This window comes from Etheostoma spectabile, unplaced genomic scaffold (genome assembly GCF_008692095.1).
Source record: "Etheostoma spectabile isolate EspeVRDwgs_2016 unplaced genomic scaffold, UIUC_Espe_1.0 scaffold458, whole genome shotgun sequence".
NCBI classification, from domain to species: Eukaryota; Metazoa; Chordata; class Actinopteri; order Perciformes; family Percidae; genus Etheostoma; species Etheostoma spectabile.
The window spans coordinates 289648-308694 of record NW_022605613.1 but is presented as its reverse complement, the minus strand read 5'-3'; the positions used below and the strand labels follow the sequence as shown (position 1 = coordinate 308694).

Here is a 19047-nt window from a genome sequence, read left to right as displayed (position 1 = left end):
GGAATGGCTGGGACATGATCCAGTCTCGGTGGTCTTATTGAATTAGATGATCCAAGTCTGGTGGTCTTAGGGAGGACTCTGGACTGACTCCGGTCCGTGGTCTAACCTACCTTCTTCCTGGGCTAGCCTATGACTAGGGTTCTGCCGAGCATCGGGGGATGTCCCGGTGGAATTTCCCAGTCAGGTTTCGGTGGGCGGTGGGCTGTGGTGCATGGACGGGGGGCGTGGGCCCGGAGCTTGACGCGCCCACGACTGTTGCTTAGGAAAACACTGATCCGGTTCGTGGGGAGCGAAGAAGGGGGGTCAGCGGTGTCAGCCAGGAGGGGAGGGGGGGGGGGCGGGTCTGCCTAGCTGGGCCGTGATGGAGACTGGAGGAAAGTCTGTAGGACTACACACACAACCACACCACACACACAAACACACACAGAGTTAATTTATGTCCATTCATCATAAACAAGTTCTCTCTGAATGCATGAATAATGTGGTTGTCAACGTGATCCATGTATTAGAGAACATGTTGTCTGTTCTGTGGTCTGTATGTCGTCTGTCTGGCGTCGTCTGTTCGTCTGTCTGTCTGTCTTGTATGTGTCTGTCGTCTGTCTGTCTGTCTGTCTGTATGTCTGTCCGTCCTGTCTCTCGTCTGGTCGTCTGTCTGTCTGTTTTTCCGTTGTGCGGATGTCTCTCTGGCTGTCTGCTCTGCTCTGTGTTTTCTGTCTGTCTGTCGTCTGTCATGTTGTTGGAGTACACAGGAAGTGCTACTCTACAGAGGTTGGCCTCCCTTCCCCTGTCCCCTGAAAGAAGAAGCCCAACACCGACTATGTGTTGGTGTCTGTGTTAGCTGGTGTGAGGTGTGTGTCGGGTGGTGTGTGTCTGTGTCTGTTTTGGGTGTGTGGGTCTGTGGGCGTGGCTGTGTAGTGGTGTGGTGGTGTTGTCGTGGTGTGTAGGTGTTGTGTCTGTGTGTATGTGGGTGTGTGTGGTGTGTGTGTCTGTGTATGGGGGTCTGTGTATGGTGTCTGTGTAGGGGAGTATGTGTGGAGTGTGGTGTGTTTAATTTTCAGCAAGCCTGAAAAAAAATGCGGATCATGACGAGGATAACCAGCTGTGGATTCTGCAGAATGGACCCTCTCGTTTTCAACCCACACACCCTCACACACACCCACACACACACCCAAACACACACACACACACACCACACAACACACACACACAACACACACACCACGCACACACACACCACCCACACATGCTTCATAGTCATACCAGTCTGAAAACACACGTACACACTCCCACACACACATCACACATGCTCTATTCACTATTCATGCAGTTGAAAACCACACACAACACCACAACACACATAGGTCTAATGACAGAAGCTGCCAGTTTCATTCGGCAGGATTGTAACATTAAAACACGTGTTCCCTCAACGTCAAATTAGAACCCTTACAGATACATAATATATATTATATATCATAGATAGATAATATGTGTGTGTGTATGTATATCCATTGGCTAATATATCGATAACCAGACTATATAACCAGACACACAGCCAACCAGATACAGTCTTGGTTCATCTACCAGACCACATCTTCAATCACGACCACATCTTTGTATGCCACAGAACTTGACTATAAGTCTTTTGTAAGGGTAGCCCCCCCCCCCATCAAACTGGACTCCAGTGTCCTCCTTGGATTTGGACACCTAAAAGCAATAATTTGGGTCGATGTGTCGTCACAGCTTTCTCTGCTAAGAGTTTTCATGATGGAGTCTCCGTTTGCACGGGTTGCTGCAATGGATGGCAGGGTCTTAAGAGGAATGGATCCTCCACCATCGGGACAATGCGGGGTCTGCAGGGTGGCTCCCCCCACCATTCTGGACCATGCGGGGTCTGCAGGGTGGTCCTCCCCATTCTGGCAGTGGGTTCGGACAGGGGGATCGTACCCATCTGGGACCATGTGGGTCTGAGGGGCGGCCTCCTCAGGTCATTGGAACATTGGGGCTGCAGGTGGATCTTCCACCATCTGGACCATGATGGGTCTGCCGGGGGGATCCTCTACGGTCAGTCTGGACCAGGCGGTCTGCGGTGGATCTCCAAATTTGGACCATGGTGGGCCGTGTGTTGGTTGGGGGTGTTCCTCTCAGTGAAGTGGACTGTTGCGCCCAGCAGGTCCTTCAGGTATCACTCCCATGCGTGGTTTGGCCTAAGGGCAGCCTGTCCACACACTCTGAGTCTATCTCTTCTGGACCCCACCCAGTCACACAGTGTCCATGGTGGTCTTGTGGGCCTGTTGATCAGACCAGGGCCACCCAGGATGTGGACTTATAGCTCGTTCTCCCCACTCTGTTCTCTGGTTCAGGATTTGCTCCGAAAAATGTCGCACGAACCCACACGTAAAACTTGAAAACTTGATCCCTATCCCTTTATCTTGTGATGATTGTGATGATGCTGATGACAGAGGGCGGATGAAGATGATGCTGGTGATGAGATGTATGGTCTGACGATGCTGATAGATCGATGGGCGACCCAAGGATGATGATGCTGATTTTCTCATGATAACTTGATGGATATATCCCTATTTGTGAAAAATAATAGGTTGATTAAGTTTTAGGTCAGCTTATGGTTGCAAACTGCCAATATAACCGAGCAAGAAGAAGTCGTAGGTATAGTCCTCAGTTATGTCCTCTTCTGTCTACCAAGGAGGGGGCACACACAGACAGATTATACGGAGGAGTCGGATACACGAAAGAGACTTTCTGGACTTTACATTACTATCCGGAACTCGTGGTAGGACAAGCCGTGGGCGACTCCTGGGAGACAAGGGAAGGACGCTCAGACAGAGACGAATGATCCAAAAACCAAGAGGTCTTCGCAGCGATCCCCCTGCCGGGGGGGCAATAAACAGGGACCAGCGTAGTTGTACTAGATATAGAGCTTAACAGTGTCCTCGACTCTACAAGAAAATAAACAGAGGATGTCTCTAGGAACTCAGAAAGTCTGTTTTGACTAGAGAGCGGAGAAGAGAGAACGACCGCAGACCCGAGACGAGAGACAGGAGCCACGACAGAGAGAGAGAAGAGAAGAAGAGACAGGAGCACAAGCGAAGAGAGACAGAGACAGAGAGAGCAGAGACAAGAGAGTGAGAGAGAGACAGAGACAGACGAGGCGAAGAGTACAGAGCAGAGGAAAGAGACAGAGAAAGAGACCAGATGAGAGAAGAGAGAGACGACAGAGAGAAGAGGAGAGACGAGAGCGAAGAGAGACAGAGCGAGAGAGAGGACAGACAGAGAGGCAGAGGACAGGAGGAGGCGAGGAAGCGAGAAGAGAGCACAGAGACGAAGAGAGAGAGGACCAGACACAGCAGAGAGATAGACAGACCACAGAGAGAGAGAAGAGACCGGGAAAAGACAGACAGAGAGACGAGACAGCAAGACAGACAGGAGGATGCAGAGAGAGAGAGACGAGAGACTCAGAGATGAAACAGTGTCCTCACTGCTTGGAGTGTGGGTCCGTCTTCCTCCTCTCGTTCGGTATTGTTCCTCTCAGAAGGAGAACGTTCTCTTCAGCAGCCACGTTCGGCCAGTGTCTGGACCGTCCCAGCACGGAGGTCCTCTGCAACAGTTAACACCGGTTACAGTACGCAGGTAAACAGGTACACCTAGTACAGTCACCCGTGCTACCCCTCTTTCATGGCGCCTGTACTTCTGGGACAACACTCGGCCATGACTCGTGATCCGAGCTGCACAGAAACAGGAAATGAATTCTCACAGTCGTTCCCCAACTCACCCCTCGCCCCAGCTCCACTCCTTCCCACTCTCCGACCTCCGCCACAGAGACAAGGGGAGTAAGAAGAATCATGGAAATTAGTCATTGAGGCTCCAACTTCAACAGAAAACAATTCAAACTTATTAATCATATCACACACGAATCCTCACCCAGCACTCCAGGTAAAATAATCTTACTTTAGGGTATTAAGAGACAGCATCAATCTCAACCAGATCCATGGTGAAATGATCAATGATTAGCGTGTTGAGCAGCCATATCTCCACCAGACTACATGCTAAAATAATCACTACTTTAGCGAGTATAGAGCAGCTATACCCACCAGGACCCATGTAAATAATCACTACCTTTAGAGGGATAGAGCAGCATCTCCACCGACCTCCAGTAAATAATCGAACTACTTCTAAGCGTGTATAGCGCAGATATCTCACCGACTCCATGTAAATGAACACTAAGCTTTAGCGGCTGATAGAGCAGCACATCTCCACCACGACTCCATGTAAATAATCCCTACTTTGAGGTGTATACGAGCAGCATAACCCACCAGACTCCATGTAATAATCCACTACTTTTTAGCGGGATAGAGCGAGCCATTATCTCCACAGACTTCATGTATTAATAATCATCTTTGCAGCGGGTATAGAGCAGCATATCTCACACCAGACTCCATTGTAAATAATCAATACTTTTAGCGTTGTATAGAGCAGCCCCCACACAATATCTCCAACAGACTCCATGTATATACACTTTAGCGTGTATCCAACAATTAAAAGGGTTGACTTGTTTCCAAAATCACTGTCTGGATTGGTTGAAATGAACTCTAAAGGGGCGGTTCAGTATTTCATGACGTTATCTCTATTATATTGATTCGATACAATTAGAATATATATGAATACACTGTAAGGAAGTATTTTAACATGTGTACTTTACTTTGAAGAGTACTTCTCCTCTGGTTACGAGATTAGGTCCTGGTCTCTGCATGGTGTGTGTGTGTGTGGTGGTGGTGTGTGTGTGTGCGGAGTTGTGTGTGATGTGTGTGTGTGGTGTCAGGTTGTGTCATGTGTGTCGTCGTGTGTGTGTGGTGTGTGGTGTTTGTCGTGGTGTGTGTGTGTGGTATGTGGGTTGTGTGGTGTGTGTTGTGTAGTGTGTGTGGTGTGAGTGTGTGGTTGTGGTGGTGTGTGGCTGTGTGTGTGTGTGTGGTGAGTGTGTGTGTGTAGTGGTGTGTGTGTTGTTGTGTGGTAGTGTGTTGTGTGTGTGTTGGCTTGTGTAGGGTGTGTGGTGTGTGTATGTGTGGTGTGGTGGTATGTGTGTGTGGTGCAGTGGTGTGTGGTGAGGTCGTGTGTGTGTGTGGTGTGGTGTGGGTCGGGTGCTTGGTGGGTACTGTTTTGGGTGTGTGTGTGTGTGTGTGTGTTGGGTTAGTGTGTCTGGTGCCTGGTCTTGTCTGTGTGTGTGTGTGTTGGTGGGGTGCCAGCAGGTGGAGGACAAAGGCTATGAGGTCGGTCTCTCAGGAGAAGCAAGCGACTCAGATTGTCCCAACAGACATTCAAGGTCAGAGGAAAAACATCATTGTCATTGGCTGACATTAGTTATTAGATCTGAATAGGTAGTACCGGAGTACTTGTTAGTACTGTGTTACATGTGGTCTGGTAGTACCCAGAGTACTGATCAGTACCGTGTGCTGGTTTCGTCCCGGCAGACGCGACCAATAAGGAAGCCCGGTTGGCAGAACCCCTACTGAGCATGACATGCGTGCAGTGAAGAAGAAGAAGAAGAAGAGAAGAAGAGAAAGAAGAAGAAGAAGAAGAGACGGAGGAGGAGGAGAGAGGAAGACAGGAAGTAACCGCAGCCCCTCCGCTGTCCAGATAGTGGGTAACGACACACACCACACACACACACACACACACACACACAACAACACAACAAAACACAACACACACAACACCACAAAGACACACACGCAACTTACAGACAACTTGACCCCCAAACACACAAGACACCACAGGACACACTTACACACACAACAAAGAACCACAAAAAACCACACATCCCACACAACTCTCTATCAACACACACACAACACACACACACAACAACACACACAACACACACAAACCACACAACCCCAGGGTGCTTATGAACCACGTCTCTGTCCCCAGCCTACTATGGGAGAGGAACAACTCCTGGAGGGCTGGGACCAGGACCAGCTGCTGGTGATGCGAACGTATACCTGGGGAGACGTCAGCACCTGAACTCGTGAGTAATAATTCAATCCAATCAATTGTTATTATGTATCAATTCATAACAAGAGGTTATCTCAAGACCTTTACAGATAGGACCACACTACAGGAAAACCCCAGACAGAACCCAGGCCAGAAAATATGACCCAGGCTGTGGTAGGCGGGTCGAGGCGGTTGGGGTTAGAATGAAGCGTGGAAATAAAAAAAATAGAAAAAATTAGTATTTGTAGCAGTTATTGGATGCAGTAGTTTCATGCCATAGCAGAGACGCTGTGCGGGCATAACAAGGCGTAGCATGAGGACGTAGCAGGACGTAGCAGGAGTGTGGGAGTACAGGACGTAGCGGAGCGGACGTGCAGGAAGTAGCAGGAGTGAGCAGGATAGTAGCAGATTAGGATGCGTAGCAGGGACGTAGCGGACGTAGCAGGATCGTAGCGGACGTAGCTAGGACTTGTAAGCAGGACAGTAGCAGGGGTAGCAGGACGTTAGCAGGTGTAGCAGGACGTAGCAGGACTAGCAGGAGTAGCAGGACGTAGCATGGAGTAGCAGGGACGTCGCAGGAACGTTGAGTAGCAGGGACACAGCAGAGGTAGCAGATGGAACATGGCATCACAGAACGTGTAGCGGGGACCATGGTGACAGCGCTACCCTGATTTTGGAGCCTCTCTGATTCCGAGGGAACGCGGGGAGGAAAAAGAACATAAGGACTCCCAGAGTAGGTTAGTACAGTAGGTTAGTAAACTAGGTTTAGTAACCTAGGCTAGAAAATAGCGTAGTAACAGCATTTTTGGGTACATGGATTGCACAAATGAAAAAGATGGAAAAGATAGAGGAGAGAGGAAGCTCAGTGTATCAAAAAAGTCCCCAGCTGTACTAAAACTATTCAGCCAACAACCAAGATACAGTTGGTAAAGAGGGAGCCTGGTCGGGCTATGAACTCTCCCAACACGGATCGGGCTGTTTTTAGGAGCAAGTCCCATTTACTTTATTATATTCTGATTATATGATAGTAATCGACAACTATGAGAGAAGCAGGGGCCGGGTAGGCGGACGTAGCGGCATCAACCCTAACAATATCAATTCTCATGTCTACCTAAGCTGTTACATAATAGGAAAGTCTTAAGCCTACTCTTAAATAGGACGGTGTCGCCTCCGAAACACAAACTGGAACCTAGGTTCCAGGAGAGGAGCATGATAAGCTGAACGCTTCGGTCCTGGGATCCCATACTAGGGAACCGTCCCAGGACGAGGAGCCTGAACTGAACGCTCTCACAACACACGAGAGGACGGTAGAAACAGCGGGCATGGGAAACTGGGAAACCAACAAAGCAAGGTGCAGTAGCGAAGCTAACCGCCACTCCGACCCAGGTTCCTGAGTGCCCCGGGCATAGTACTGAGTGTCACCACTGGCCGCGGTTCCTGAGTGCCCAATGGGCCTCAGTACTGAGTCGCCCGACTGCCCGGTTCCTGAGTGCCAAATGGCCCGATTCTGAGTGCCAACTGGCCTCAGTATTGTGCCACTGGCCCCGGTTCCGGAGTGCCACACGGCCCCGATTCCTGAGTGCCATATGGCCTCAGTAGTGGGTAACTGGCCCCGATTCCTGCGAAGTGCCCACTGGCCTCAGTACTGAGTTCCACTGCCCCGATTCATGAGTGGCCCACTGGCCGGGTCTTGAGTGCCAATAAGGCCCCCGGATTCCTGAGTGCCCACTGCCTAGTATGAGTGTCCACTGGCCCGATTCTGAGTGCCATGGCTCAATACGTGTGTGGCCACTGGCCGCGGGCCTGGATGTGCCCACTGGCTCCGGTTCCTGAGTGACCAATGGCCTCAGTACTGAGTGCACCAGGCTCCACACTGTGTCCAATGGCCAACGATTCTGAGTGCCCACGTGGCCGGTTCCTGAGTGCCAACGTGGCCTATCAGTATGAGTGCACAACGGCCCCGATTCTGAGTGCCCACTGGCACTGCAGTATGAGTGTCCATAGGCCCCGATTCCTGAGGCCCCATGGCCTACTATGGTGTGTCCACTGGAAAGCCACGCACCGAAGTTCCTGCAGTGCCAACTGGCTCAGTATAGTGCCCAAATGGCCCGGTTCCCCCAGCCAGTGTGCCAAACATGCCCAATTCCTGACGGCAACTGGCTCAGAAATAGTGAACCCACTGCACGGTTCCTGAGTTGCCAAACTAAGGCCCGATTACTGAGGCCCACTGGCTCGTACTGATTGACCGCGGCCTCAGTCCTGGATGCTCACCAATGGCCCAGTTCCTGCACAAGTGCCCCAAATTGTCCCTGATCTTGGGCCTCCATTCCATGGCCATTGGACTTTTTGTCGGACTTGTTTGGTCTTACCGTGCCTAGACAGCACAGAGCATCCACACAAAAACCACAGACAGAACAACAGCACAGTTTGTGTGGTAAGTGTGCGTGGTGGTAATGGCTGTGGTGTGGTCTGTTTAGGAGGGAGACACTCCGCTCATGACGTTGTTGTAATCAACAGATCTAACATCCTCGTCTGCTGCTACAGACGGAAGCGAACACACACCTCACCCACCAGGTACTGACAGGAGTCTGAAAAGTAGTCTGACAGGTGTATGAAGGGTATGGACAGGTGTATGGAAGGTATAGGAAGGTGTATGGAGTGGTCTGACAGGTGTATGGAAGGGTATGACAGGTGTATGGAACGGTGTTATTGACAGTGTATGGAAGGGTGTGAAGGTGTCTGACGGGTATGACAGGTTCTAACAGCGTATGACAGGTGTATTGCCTGACAGCTGGTTATGGCAGATGGGATGTATGGCAGGTGTATGGCAGGTGTCTGAACAGCTGTATGAGGCTGCAGGTAGTTCCGATTAAGCAGGTATGACCAGGGCCGAGTAGACAAGGTGTGGACAGGTGGTATGCCTGACAGGTGTGACAGTGTATGCCTGCGGGGTGTAGGCTGGTGTCGACAGTGTATGTCTGGCCAGGTGTGTGAAAATTGTATGTTTAAGGTGTATGAGCAGGTGTCTGGCAGGTGTATGGTCTGGGAAGGGGTTATCGGCAGGGGTATGTCTGGCAGGTGTAGACAGGTGTGGTATTACAGGGGTCGTGAAGATGTTGGTGGCATGCTGTTGGATGATGAGTGGACAGCTGGGTGTATGCAGGTGTGCGACAGCGTATGGCAGGTGTCTGGAGTGGGGCAGGTGTTGAAAGCTGTTAGGGGTTGGCAGGTGTATGGCAGGTGTCTGACGCGAGGGGTGTAGGCGTGTTCATGTGGCAGGTGTCTGCGCTGTAAGGCAGAGGGTTATGGGCAGGTGCTGACAGCGTATGTCTGGCAGGGTATGACAGGTGTATGTTTACAGGTTATTGGCAGGTGTCTAAACAGGTGTATGGCAGGTGTGTAGGACCAGGTGTTAGGCAGGTGTTCTGACAGCTGTAGGCAAGGTGGCTGACAGGTTGTATGGCAGGGGTCTGACAGCTGTATGTCTGGCAGGGTATTAGGTTTATGGCAGGTGTTGGCCGGTGTATGGCAGGTGTTCTAAACAGGTGATGGAAGGTGTCTGACAAACTGTTGGAGGTATATGATAGGTGTATGGCAGGTGTTCATGACAGGTGTATGGAAGGTGTCCGAAGGTGTATGGAAGGTGTTATGGACATGTGTGTACGTAAACTTTAATTAAGTGAAAACCCTAACCCAAATTCTGGTCTAATCGGTTTTCACAGATGGATTAAGAAAAGTTTTCCTTTGCCTGTCTGTGTCTCGGATGGACATGTCCTCTGGACACGTGGCAAAACGAAACAGACTATCTCTAATCCAGCACAACGAAGGGAAGTTATGTCACGGCAGCGTTAGGAAAGCGACATCAAAGAGCTTCAGAGGTGTTATTGAACACAATGGAGTTCCGAGAGGAAAAAATGTTTCAGCAGCTTGTCTTTTATTTTAACATTTAACTAAAACTTTATTCAAAAAACCCAACGATCAGCTGTGCTCACTTCTTCCAACATGTTTAAAAGTACAAGTTACGTGGTCAGTGTGAGAACCAACCATCAGAGAGCAGGACTGATGGACCAATCGGAGAGCAGGACTGCGATGAACACGTAGCGGAGCAGGACTGATGAACAATGGAGAGCAGGACTGATGAACCAATCGGAGGAAGAGGAATGACAGATTTCAGTATTAAAAGTTTGTACAGAACATCTTCTGTTTATTTTCTAAGTTTCAATGAATACCAATACCAGAAAACACACACACACCACACCACACACACAACACACACACCCCACAACACACACACACACACACAACCACACACACCCACACACACACCACACACCCACACACACCACACACACACCAACACACAACAACAACCACCACACCCCACACCAACACACCACACACACCACAACAACAACCAACACACACACACACCGATCAGCGGGTGAAGTTGACAGAACTTCCTGCCTCTGTTCTGTCGGTCCTCTAGACAACGAACCACGAACCACAACGAGCTACATATATTATATTATTATATATATTATTATTTATTATTATTAATCTGATCTACGTGGGGGTTGAAAGCGTTGCTAGGTTCTGGCTGTCTCACCGCCACTCCTGACGTGAGTTTGTGTAGCTGTTCATCTCAGGAGACGTCAGCGGCTGAAAGCGACACTGAAATATAGAAATAGGATATTAACCTCTGACCATCCAGATATTAACCCTAACCATCCAAGATATTAACCATAACCCACCTGTTATAGAGTATGGATGGATATTAACTAACCCATCAGAATAACCCTAACCCATCCAGTATTAACCTAACCCAACCCAGGACTATTAACCTAAACCCACCCAGAGGTTAACCCTCCCACCCGATGTTATACCTAACATCCCGAAATAACCCCTAACCATCAGATAGTACCCTAACCCACAATGATATAACCTCTAACCCCTCCAGATAATAAACCTAACGCCTTCCAGATACCCATTATCAACAACATCACCAACAAAACAATACCCAGCAGAGCCCAATCCAAACACAAACCTAAACAAACACAAGCACCACCGAATGATTCACACCCCCCACTACCAACCCACCCCGTTCATAGATATGGATGATAAATAAACCCTACCCCACCCGATCTAACCCTAACCCACCCAGCTATTAACCTCAACCCATCCAGATATAACCCAACCCAGCCCAGATGTTAACCCTCAATCCCCAAATCCACCCGATATTAACCCATAACCCACCCAGCGGTCTTGGGCCTCGCCACCAAGACCCTGTATGAGAAACCCTCCCCCATCCGTGTGGAGGACGAGACAGTGCATAAAATTGTGGACGGAGAGGGGACCCGGTTCATCCCGCCCCCCAAACGCAAACCTGCAAGGGAGGAAACACACAAGCGGCAATTAACCTGGAGATGGGAAAACCATTGCACCACCGAAAACTCCCACGGCGTACACGGATTCATCTTGTTATTCTAACTAATGTCTACATTCGCACACCCCCCCTTCCCAGTCAGCCGATAGCAGAATCGAAAATGGGCACCGCTCGGTGTTGTGTCCTCTGTTGGTGGTCGGAGGACGGTCCGAACCATGGCCCGTGGCCTCCTCCTGTTCCACTCACAATCGATCAACCGGGCCCACCCCCCGAAACACCCGGGCCTAAAGGTGTTCTGGTCCATTGACACCGAGGACTGGCCGTCACCTGGACCCACACGCACAATTTACAGGGGGACCCACCTACCGCTCATATGAACTATAAAAACCACTCATAATCACCTCTCATCGGTCCAGGCTACACAAAATCACCAGATTGAAAAAGGGTTAGGTTCGCCCTTGTATTCTGAGATCTGATCCCTGTATCTGGGTCGACAAGCCCACGCTATTATGGGCTAGCTATATGTATTCTGCGTAGTAGACATCCCAATATCGCACATTATGGGGTTGGCTTCACGTTACTATGAGAGCCGCTCCACTTATGGGGGTTAAATCCTGTCTTCGGAACTCTCGGCCAGTCTTATGGGGTCTAGAGGCATGTATTAGGAAATCTGAAGTCCATCGTATAGAATGACGTCTAGATTCATGTCTTAGTGACTAGGATCCTGTTATGGGGTCTGGCGTCTCTTACTTGTACACGGTGGCGCATCAGGAATGCCAGGGTCTCCCGTGGGCCTTGGGCAGCTCTGCGATGGCCTCCCCCCCCCGGTACTGCTGGGGCCCGTGCTGTGTCCTTCGTCCCGTACCGCTCCGGACTCACAGACAAACAGATCCCAGCAATCGCTGGAAACTTGAAACCCCCCGGGGGCCAGCTTTAACAGCACCTCAGTCCCTAGGGGACTTAGGATGAGAATCTATTCTTATCTTACCTACCCTTCCCTTAGTTTTGCACGTTACCGGAAGCATGTCTCGCAATTCCTCGTCACCTGAGGGGTAGGGGTGAGACCGAGGGGTCGGGGTTAGGGACGAGGGGTCGGGGTGAAGCCGGGGGTAGGGTGAGGACCGCGGGGTGAGAGGGGTAGGGGTTGAGGGCCGAGGGGGGTGGGGGGGGGGGGGGTGGGCGGGGCGCCCGAGGGGGAAGGACCGGGGCGAGTATGGTTGGGGGGTGGGGGGGGGGGGCAGGTGGGGCGGGGGGGGGGACGGGCACGGGAGGGAAACACAAACGGGGGGCACAGAGGGGGCGGGGGGGGCCTGGGGGGACGGCAGGGGCCCGGGGGGGGGGGGGGGGGGGGGGGGGGGGGGGGGGGTGGGGGGGGGGGGGGGGGGTGGGGGGGGGGGGGGGGGGGGGGGGGGGGGGGGGGGGCGGGGACAAAGACAGCAGGGAAGGGGGGGGGGACCCCAAACACACCAGGGGTGGGGGGGGGGGGGGGGGGGGGGGGCGGGGGGGGGGGGGGGGGGGGGGGGGGGGGGGGGGGGGGGGGGGGGGGGGGGGGGGGGGGGGGGGGGGGGGGGGGGGGGGTGGGGGGGGGGGGGGGGGGGGGGGGGGGGGGGGGGTGGGGGGGTGGGGGGGGGGGGGGGGGGTGGGGGGGGGGGGGGGGGGGGGGGGGGGGGGGGGGGGGGGGGGGGGGGGGGGGGGGGGGGGGGGGGGTGGGGGGGGGGGGGGGGGGGGGGGGGGGGGGGGGTGGCCACACAACACACATCTTTGGGGGGGGGGGGGGGGGGGGGGGGGGGGGGGGGGGGGGGGGTGGGTGTGGGGGGGGTGGGGGGGGGGGGGGGGGGGGGGGGGGGGGGGGGGGGGGGGGGGGGGGGGGGGGGGGCAGGGGGGGGCGGGGAGGGGGGGTGGTGGGGGGGGGGGGGGGGGGGGGGGGGGAGAGCGGGGGGGGGGGGAGGAGGGGGGGGGGGGGGAGACGAGCGAGCAGGTGGGGGGGCAGACGGGGGGGGGGGGGGGGGGGGGGGGGGGGGGGGGGGGGGGGGGAGGGGGGGGGCAAAGGGCCGGCGGGGGGGGGGGGGACGGGGGGGGGGGGGGGGAAACGGCGGCAAGCAGAGGGGGGGGGGGGGGGGGGGGGGGGGGGGGGGGGGGGGTGGGGGGGGGGGGGGGGGGGGGGGGGGGGGGGTGGGGGGGGGGGGGGGGGGGGGGGGGGGGGGGGGGGGGGGGGGGGGGGGGGGGGGGGGGGGGGGGGGGGGGGGGGGGGGGGGGGGGGGGGGGGGGGGGGGGGGAAAGGCCCAGAAAGCACAGCACCGGGCGGCGAAGCGGGGCCCGCCGGGGGGGGGGGGGGGGGGGGGGGGGGGGGGAGGAGCAGAGGGGGTGGGGGTGGGGGGGGGGGGGGGGGACACGAAGGAGAGGCACAGAGAGCCAGAGGAGAACAGAAGGAAGAGCGCCAGGAAGAGACAAGCAAAACGGGGGGGGGGGGGGGGGGGGGGGGGGGCGGAGAGCCCCGCAACCCGGGGGGGGGAAGCCCCGCGTGGGGGGGGGGGGGGGGGGGGGGGGGGGGGGGGTGGGGGGGGGGGGGGGGGGGGGGGGGGGTGGGGGGGGGGGGGGGGGGGGGGGGGTGGGGGGGGGGGGGGTGGGGGGGGGGGGGGGGGGGGGTGGGGGGGTGGGGGGGGGGGGCGGGGGGGGGGGGGGGGGGGGGGGGGGGGGGGGGGGGGGGGGGGGGGGGGGGGGGGGGTGGGGCCGGGGGGGAGGCACCGGGGGGGGGGGGGGGGGTGGGGGGGGGGGGGGGGGGGGGGGGGGGGGGGGGGGGGGGGGGGGGGGGGGTGGGGGGGGGGGGGGGGGGGGGGGGGGGGGGGGGGGGGGGGGGGGGGGGGGGGGGGGGGGGGGGGGGGGGGGGGGGGGGGGGGGGGGGCGGGGGCGGAGGGGGGGAGGAGAGACCCGACACAGACCAGGGCACGAAGGGGGGGGGGCGACAGCAGACCGCAAGGGGGAGGGGGGGGGGGGTACAACCAACACACACCGGAGGGGGGGGGTGGGGGGGGGGGGGGGGGGGCACGGGGAGGGGAGGGGGGGGGGGGGGGGGGGGGGGGGAAAGCAAAGGGGGGGAGACACCCACAGGGACAGGGGGGGGGGGGCCGACACGGGGGGGGGGGGGAGAGACGGGGGGGGGAGGAAGGGGGGGACCGGGCGGGGGGGGGGGGGGGGGGGGGGAGGGGGACCGGAGGGGGGGGCGGGGGGGGGAGGGGGGGGGGGGGGGGGGGGGGGGGGGGGGGGGGGGGGGGGGGGGGGGGGGGGGGGGGGGGGGGTTGGGGGGGGGGGGGGGTGGGGGGGGGGGGGGTTAGGGGTGAGACCGAGGGGGGGCGGGTGAGACCGAGGTAGGGGTGAGACCGAGGGGGGGAGGATCCGAGGGGTAGGGGTGAGACGAGGGGTAGGGGGTGAGACCGAGGGGTGAGACGAGGGTGAGACGGGGGTAGGGGTGAGACCGCGGGTGAGAGCCGAGGGGTAGGGTGAGACCGAGGGGTGATAGCCCTCAACACGGGTGCGGACGTGCGCCCTGGCCCCGCGGCCTTCTTTCCCGCCCCTCTGGCGCCTCGAACCGCGCACCCGCCCGGTCGCCCCGTCTCGGACCCTTCCCCCTGCTTTCCCCCGTTCCCCGCACACCAAAAAACAGAGAGAGGATCCTTGATTTGGGGGTCCCATCCCCCTGCCGTCCCCTTTGTCCAGTGGATATATGCCACCATTTTCTCCCTGCCCCCTTTTCCCACTCGTCGCGTGCACGCTCCCCGCTCCTCCGCTGCGCTCAGCCGCTCCCGTGCTTTGCCCACCCACACAGTTCCCGCGTCTACATGATCTACGCCACTTCAGAGACCTGCTGTCAACCCTCGCAAACCTAGACAGTCGCAATATCCAGGTCCTGTAACTGATCCCCACACACACCAAAGACCCCGAGGCACCGCCGTGGTCAACCTCAATACACACTTCCTCTCTATAACAAGTCCATGTATCAGACTGGAGGACCACAGCAGACACGTCCCTCTTTCTCCTTCTCTAATATTAACCCCCCTGTCCGTATTACCACCGACAGAGGCCACAGCAGTCAAAACCAAAACAGTACTTTTCTACTGAATACCGAAAAACTGCCCTGTACAAAATCAGGGATGGAGGGTACACAGCCGCGGTCCTCGTATACTTACTATTACTGTCCGGTATCAAACTGGAGGGGCACAGAGCTGGATCCTTTTAAAATCTCCCAACCTGTCGTCTACACCCAGGAGGACACAGCAGTGGTGCTTGTGATAAAATCAACTATACTGGCTCTGTACAGACTGAACAGGACACCAGCAGTGGCCTCTTAACTTATAGACTGTCTGTATAGCTGAGGACACACGCAAAAACCTGGTACCTCTGCACCAAATATACTCAATATCTAATGTACCGGTTCACACAGGGAGGACACAAGCAGCTGGTCCTCTTACTACTATATATACTGGCTGTATCAGACTGGAGGAAACAGCAGGATGTAAGGAGGGGGCAGGGTCTAGTCCTGCAGGATGTCGGTCATGGGCAGGTCTATGGACCTGCAGGATGTTGAGGGTAGTCTAGGTCCTGAAGGATGTCTGAGGGCTAGTCATGTCATGCGGGAGTTGATGGGCCCGGTCTATGTAACACTGCGGGGAGTCTGATGGGCTGGTCTATGTCCTGCGGGATGTTGATGGGCTAGTCTATGTCTGAAGGAGGTCTGATGGCTAAGTCAAGTACTGTAGGATGTCTGATGGGTAAGCTAGTATGCAGGATGTCGGAGGGGGCAGGTCTTATGTCCTCAGGATGTCGGAGGGCTGTCTAGTCCTGAGGGATGCTGATGGGCAGTCTATAGTCCATGAAGGAAAAAAAAAGCACTCTGGAGGGTAGTCTATGTCTGCGAGAACACAAAAAACGACGGAACCACCACCTGCAGAGGCATAGTCTTATGTCCCTGAAGGATGTCTGATGGGCTAGTCCATGTCCTGTAGGATGTCTGATGGGTAAGTCTTTGTCCTGCAGGATGTCTGATGGGCTAGTCTATGTCCTAAAGGATGTCTGATGGGCTAGTCCTTTTCCTGTGGGATGTCTGATGGGTAAGTCTATGTCCTGCAGGATGTCTGATGGGTTAGTCTATGTCCTACAGGATACCTGATGGTCTAGTTTATGTCCTGCAGGATGTCTGATACCTGAGGCGTCCATGAAGGTGCGGTGCAGTCTGAAGGTGAGCAGCGGCTCCTTCAGTCTCCTCAGGAAGTCTTTGAGCAGACCACAAAGCACGTGGACGTCCTGGACCTTCCCGAGCAGGAGAGGGGTCTTCCCCTGGAGGAACCGGTCCCGGAGCTCCTTCACCAGCCGCTCGCCCCCGGGAACCCGGTACAGCCCCCTCTGCAGACAGCAACAGGCAGCACATTAACCCCGGGGATATGCCCCCCCACCACAATATTTATAATTTGAAGGAGAACCCTCCCCATTCTTGTAGATTAAAACTGTGGATCTTCAGGCTTTAACAAGTTCTCATTCTCCAAAAGAGCAGGGGGAATGAGAGGGGGAAACACCAGAGGAGGGGGAATGAGAGGGGGAAACACCAGAGCAGGGGGAATGAGAGGGGAAACACCAGAGCAGGGGGAATGAGGGGCCAAAACATATCGATGGAGCAGGAGGGTTTGGGGGGGGGGTTAAGGCCTCACCTCCTCCAGCCCCCTCCTCTCGATCTCAGCCACACACTCCACGATCAGCCGCGGGACTCTGGGATGGGTCGCTGGTGCAAATCCCTCCAACGAGTCCTCAACACAGAGACATCAGGTTAAAACAGCCGTGATGTCGCCATGGCCCCTACGCCCTGGCCCCAACGCCCTGGCCCCTAGGCCCTGGCCCCTAGGCCCTGGCCCCTACGCCCTGGCCCCTACGCCCTGGCCCCTACGCCCTGGCCCCAACGCCCTGGCCCCAACGCCCTGGCCCCAACGCCCTGGCCCCTAGGCCCTGGCCCCTAGGCCCTGGCCCCAACGCCCTGGCCCCTAGCCCCTGTCCCCTACGCCCTGGCCCCTACGCCCTGTCCTAGACCTGCTCTATCTGTAAATTATAGAGCGGTCTAGACCTACTATCTCTAAGTGTCCTGGGATGACTCGTTATGAATGGATACTATAAATAAAACCATGGAAGAGAGCCATAATTAACTCGGATCTACCTGTTGGGCTGAACTTCCCGTCATCGACGTCCCCGAGCAGCCAGCGACGAGATTCTGACGGCACTCTGGATGAGCGACTGAACGACAGTTCCTGCACTTCAGCGCCATCTTCCCGAAGCGAATCCTCTTCCCGCACGGCAAGCACGTCTCCGGCCGGATCACCTGGGGGGACACGACAAATCTCACTGACCGATCCCAAAGTCTGAGATCTTAACACGAGTCAAGCCCTCTCGCGAAATGTAATGGCGTCCCACAAGGTTCCATTCTGGGTCCATTAAAGTCCTAACTCGAGTCATGAAGCCAGACTTTATGAATAGAATAGACTGCGTCTGTAGTTGTTCAGAGAGCTTCATGTTCCTACAGTTTTAGAGAGGAAGACGTGTTTCAGGGTCTTCTCAGCTGGTCTGACGGCGGTTTCGGTTTCTGGCTGAAGCACCGTCTCATCTCCAGGAAGCCACACCGACGTCTGGTCTGAAGCACAAAGAATCATCATCATCATCATCATCATCATCATCATCATCATCATCATCATAATAATAATAATAATAATTTGGGACTTGAACCAGCGACCCTCCAGTCCCCAACCGAACTCCCTACGGATTGAGATACTGCCCCCCCTTTCATACAACCACATAGAGTTGCAGGCTGTGAGGACCGACCTGCTTCCAGAGACACAGCGCACTCCTGGGTGATGGTCCTGACGGGGGGGGTGGAGGTCTCCTGGGTGATGGTCTTGATGGGGGGGGTGGGGGTCTCCTGGGTGATGGTCTTGAAGGGGGGCGTGGGGGTCTCCTGGGTGATGCCCCCCACCACCAGGATCTGCCCACCGGAGTCTGGAGCCACCGAGGCCTTCACGATGGACCCCACCTCCTGGTCCAGGGCAGTCTTACTGCTCTGCTTTCATTATTTATATTATATATGATATATAATATAAATCATAACATAGAAAACATAATAACATATAATAACATTAACATATAATAACATTAACATATAATAATATAGAACTAGACAATTCCGCAGAAATGTTATCAGTGTGCTTGCTACCGGGTACACAGCCCCCCCCCCCCTACACACACACACACAAAATGTCAGTTAGGATTCAGTTGGTCAACATGGCCACCAGGGGACAGTGTTATGATAGGTGTGTGTGTGTGTGTGTGTGTGTGTGTGTGTGTGTGTGTGTTGGCAATGCTTTGGGACTAGTAATGCATCAAAATCTGGCGGAAGATGGAGAATAATAATAAGTATGAGACATAATAGACATTGAATAATATATCCAGTAGTAGATCTGATGTAAGGACTGGGTTCACCTGGTCCAGCACCTCAGCAGAGCCCCCCCCGCTCCTCCCTCGCTTCAACAGCGAGGCTCCGCCCACCGGACCCATCGACGACCGCTGGAGGGACACACACACACACACACACACGCGAGAACATTGTGGTGACGGAGAGGAAACAACGGATC

General features: G+C 55.6%; 1 protein-coding gene and 1 long non-coding RNA gene across 2 annotated transcripts in view; one reads left to right on the top strand and one right to left on the bottom strand.

The window, feature by feature from the left end:
- Nucleotides 1-19047, bottom strand: part of si:ch1073-416j23.1 (rac GTPase-activating protein 1) — a 24465-nt gene that overhangs the window by 3062 nt on the left and 2356 nt on the right. The window contains exons 2-7 of the mRNA XM_032511755.1: nucleotides 18896-18979; nucleotides 18242-18479; nucleotides 17944-18053; nucleotides 17583-17744; nucleotides 17086-17181; nucleotides 16585-16783 (exon numbers count right to left, since the gene is read on the bottom strand). Coding sequence (XP_032367646.1) covers nucleotides 16585-16783; nucleotides 17086-17181; nucleotides 17583-17744; nucleotides 17944-18053; nucleotides 18242-18479; nucleotides 18896-18970 — 880 coding nt within the window. The 5' untranslated portion in view covers nucleotides 18971-18979. The remainder of the gene's footprint in view (nucleotides 1-16584; nucleotides 16784-17085; nucleotides 17182-17582; nucleotides 17745-17943; nucleotides 18054-18241; nucleotides 18480-18895; nucleotides 18980-19047) is intronic.
- Nucleotides 4148-4483, top strand: LOC116686730 (uncharacterized). Its single transcript, XR_004331342.1, has 2 exons — nucleotides 4148-4304; nucleotides 4419-4483. It is a non-coding gene; the product is annotated as an uncharacterized LOC116686730 (long non-coding RNA).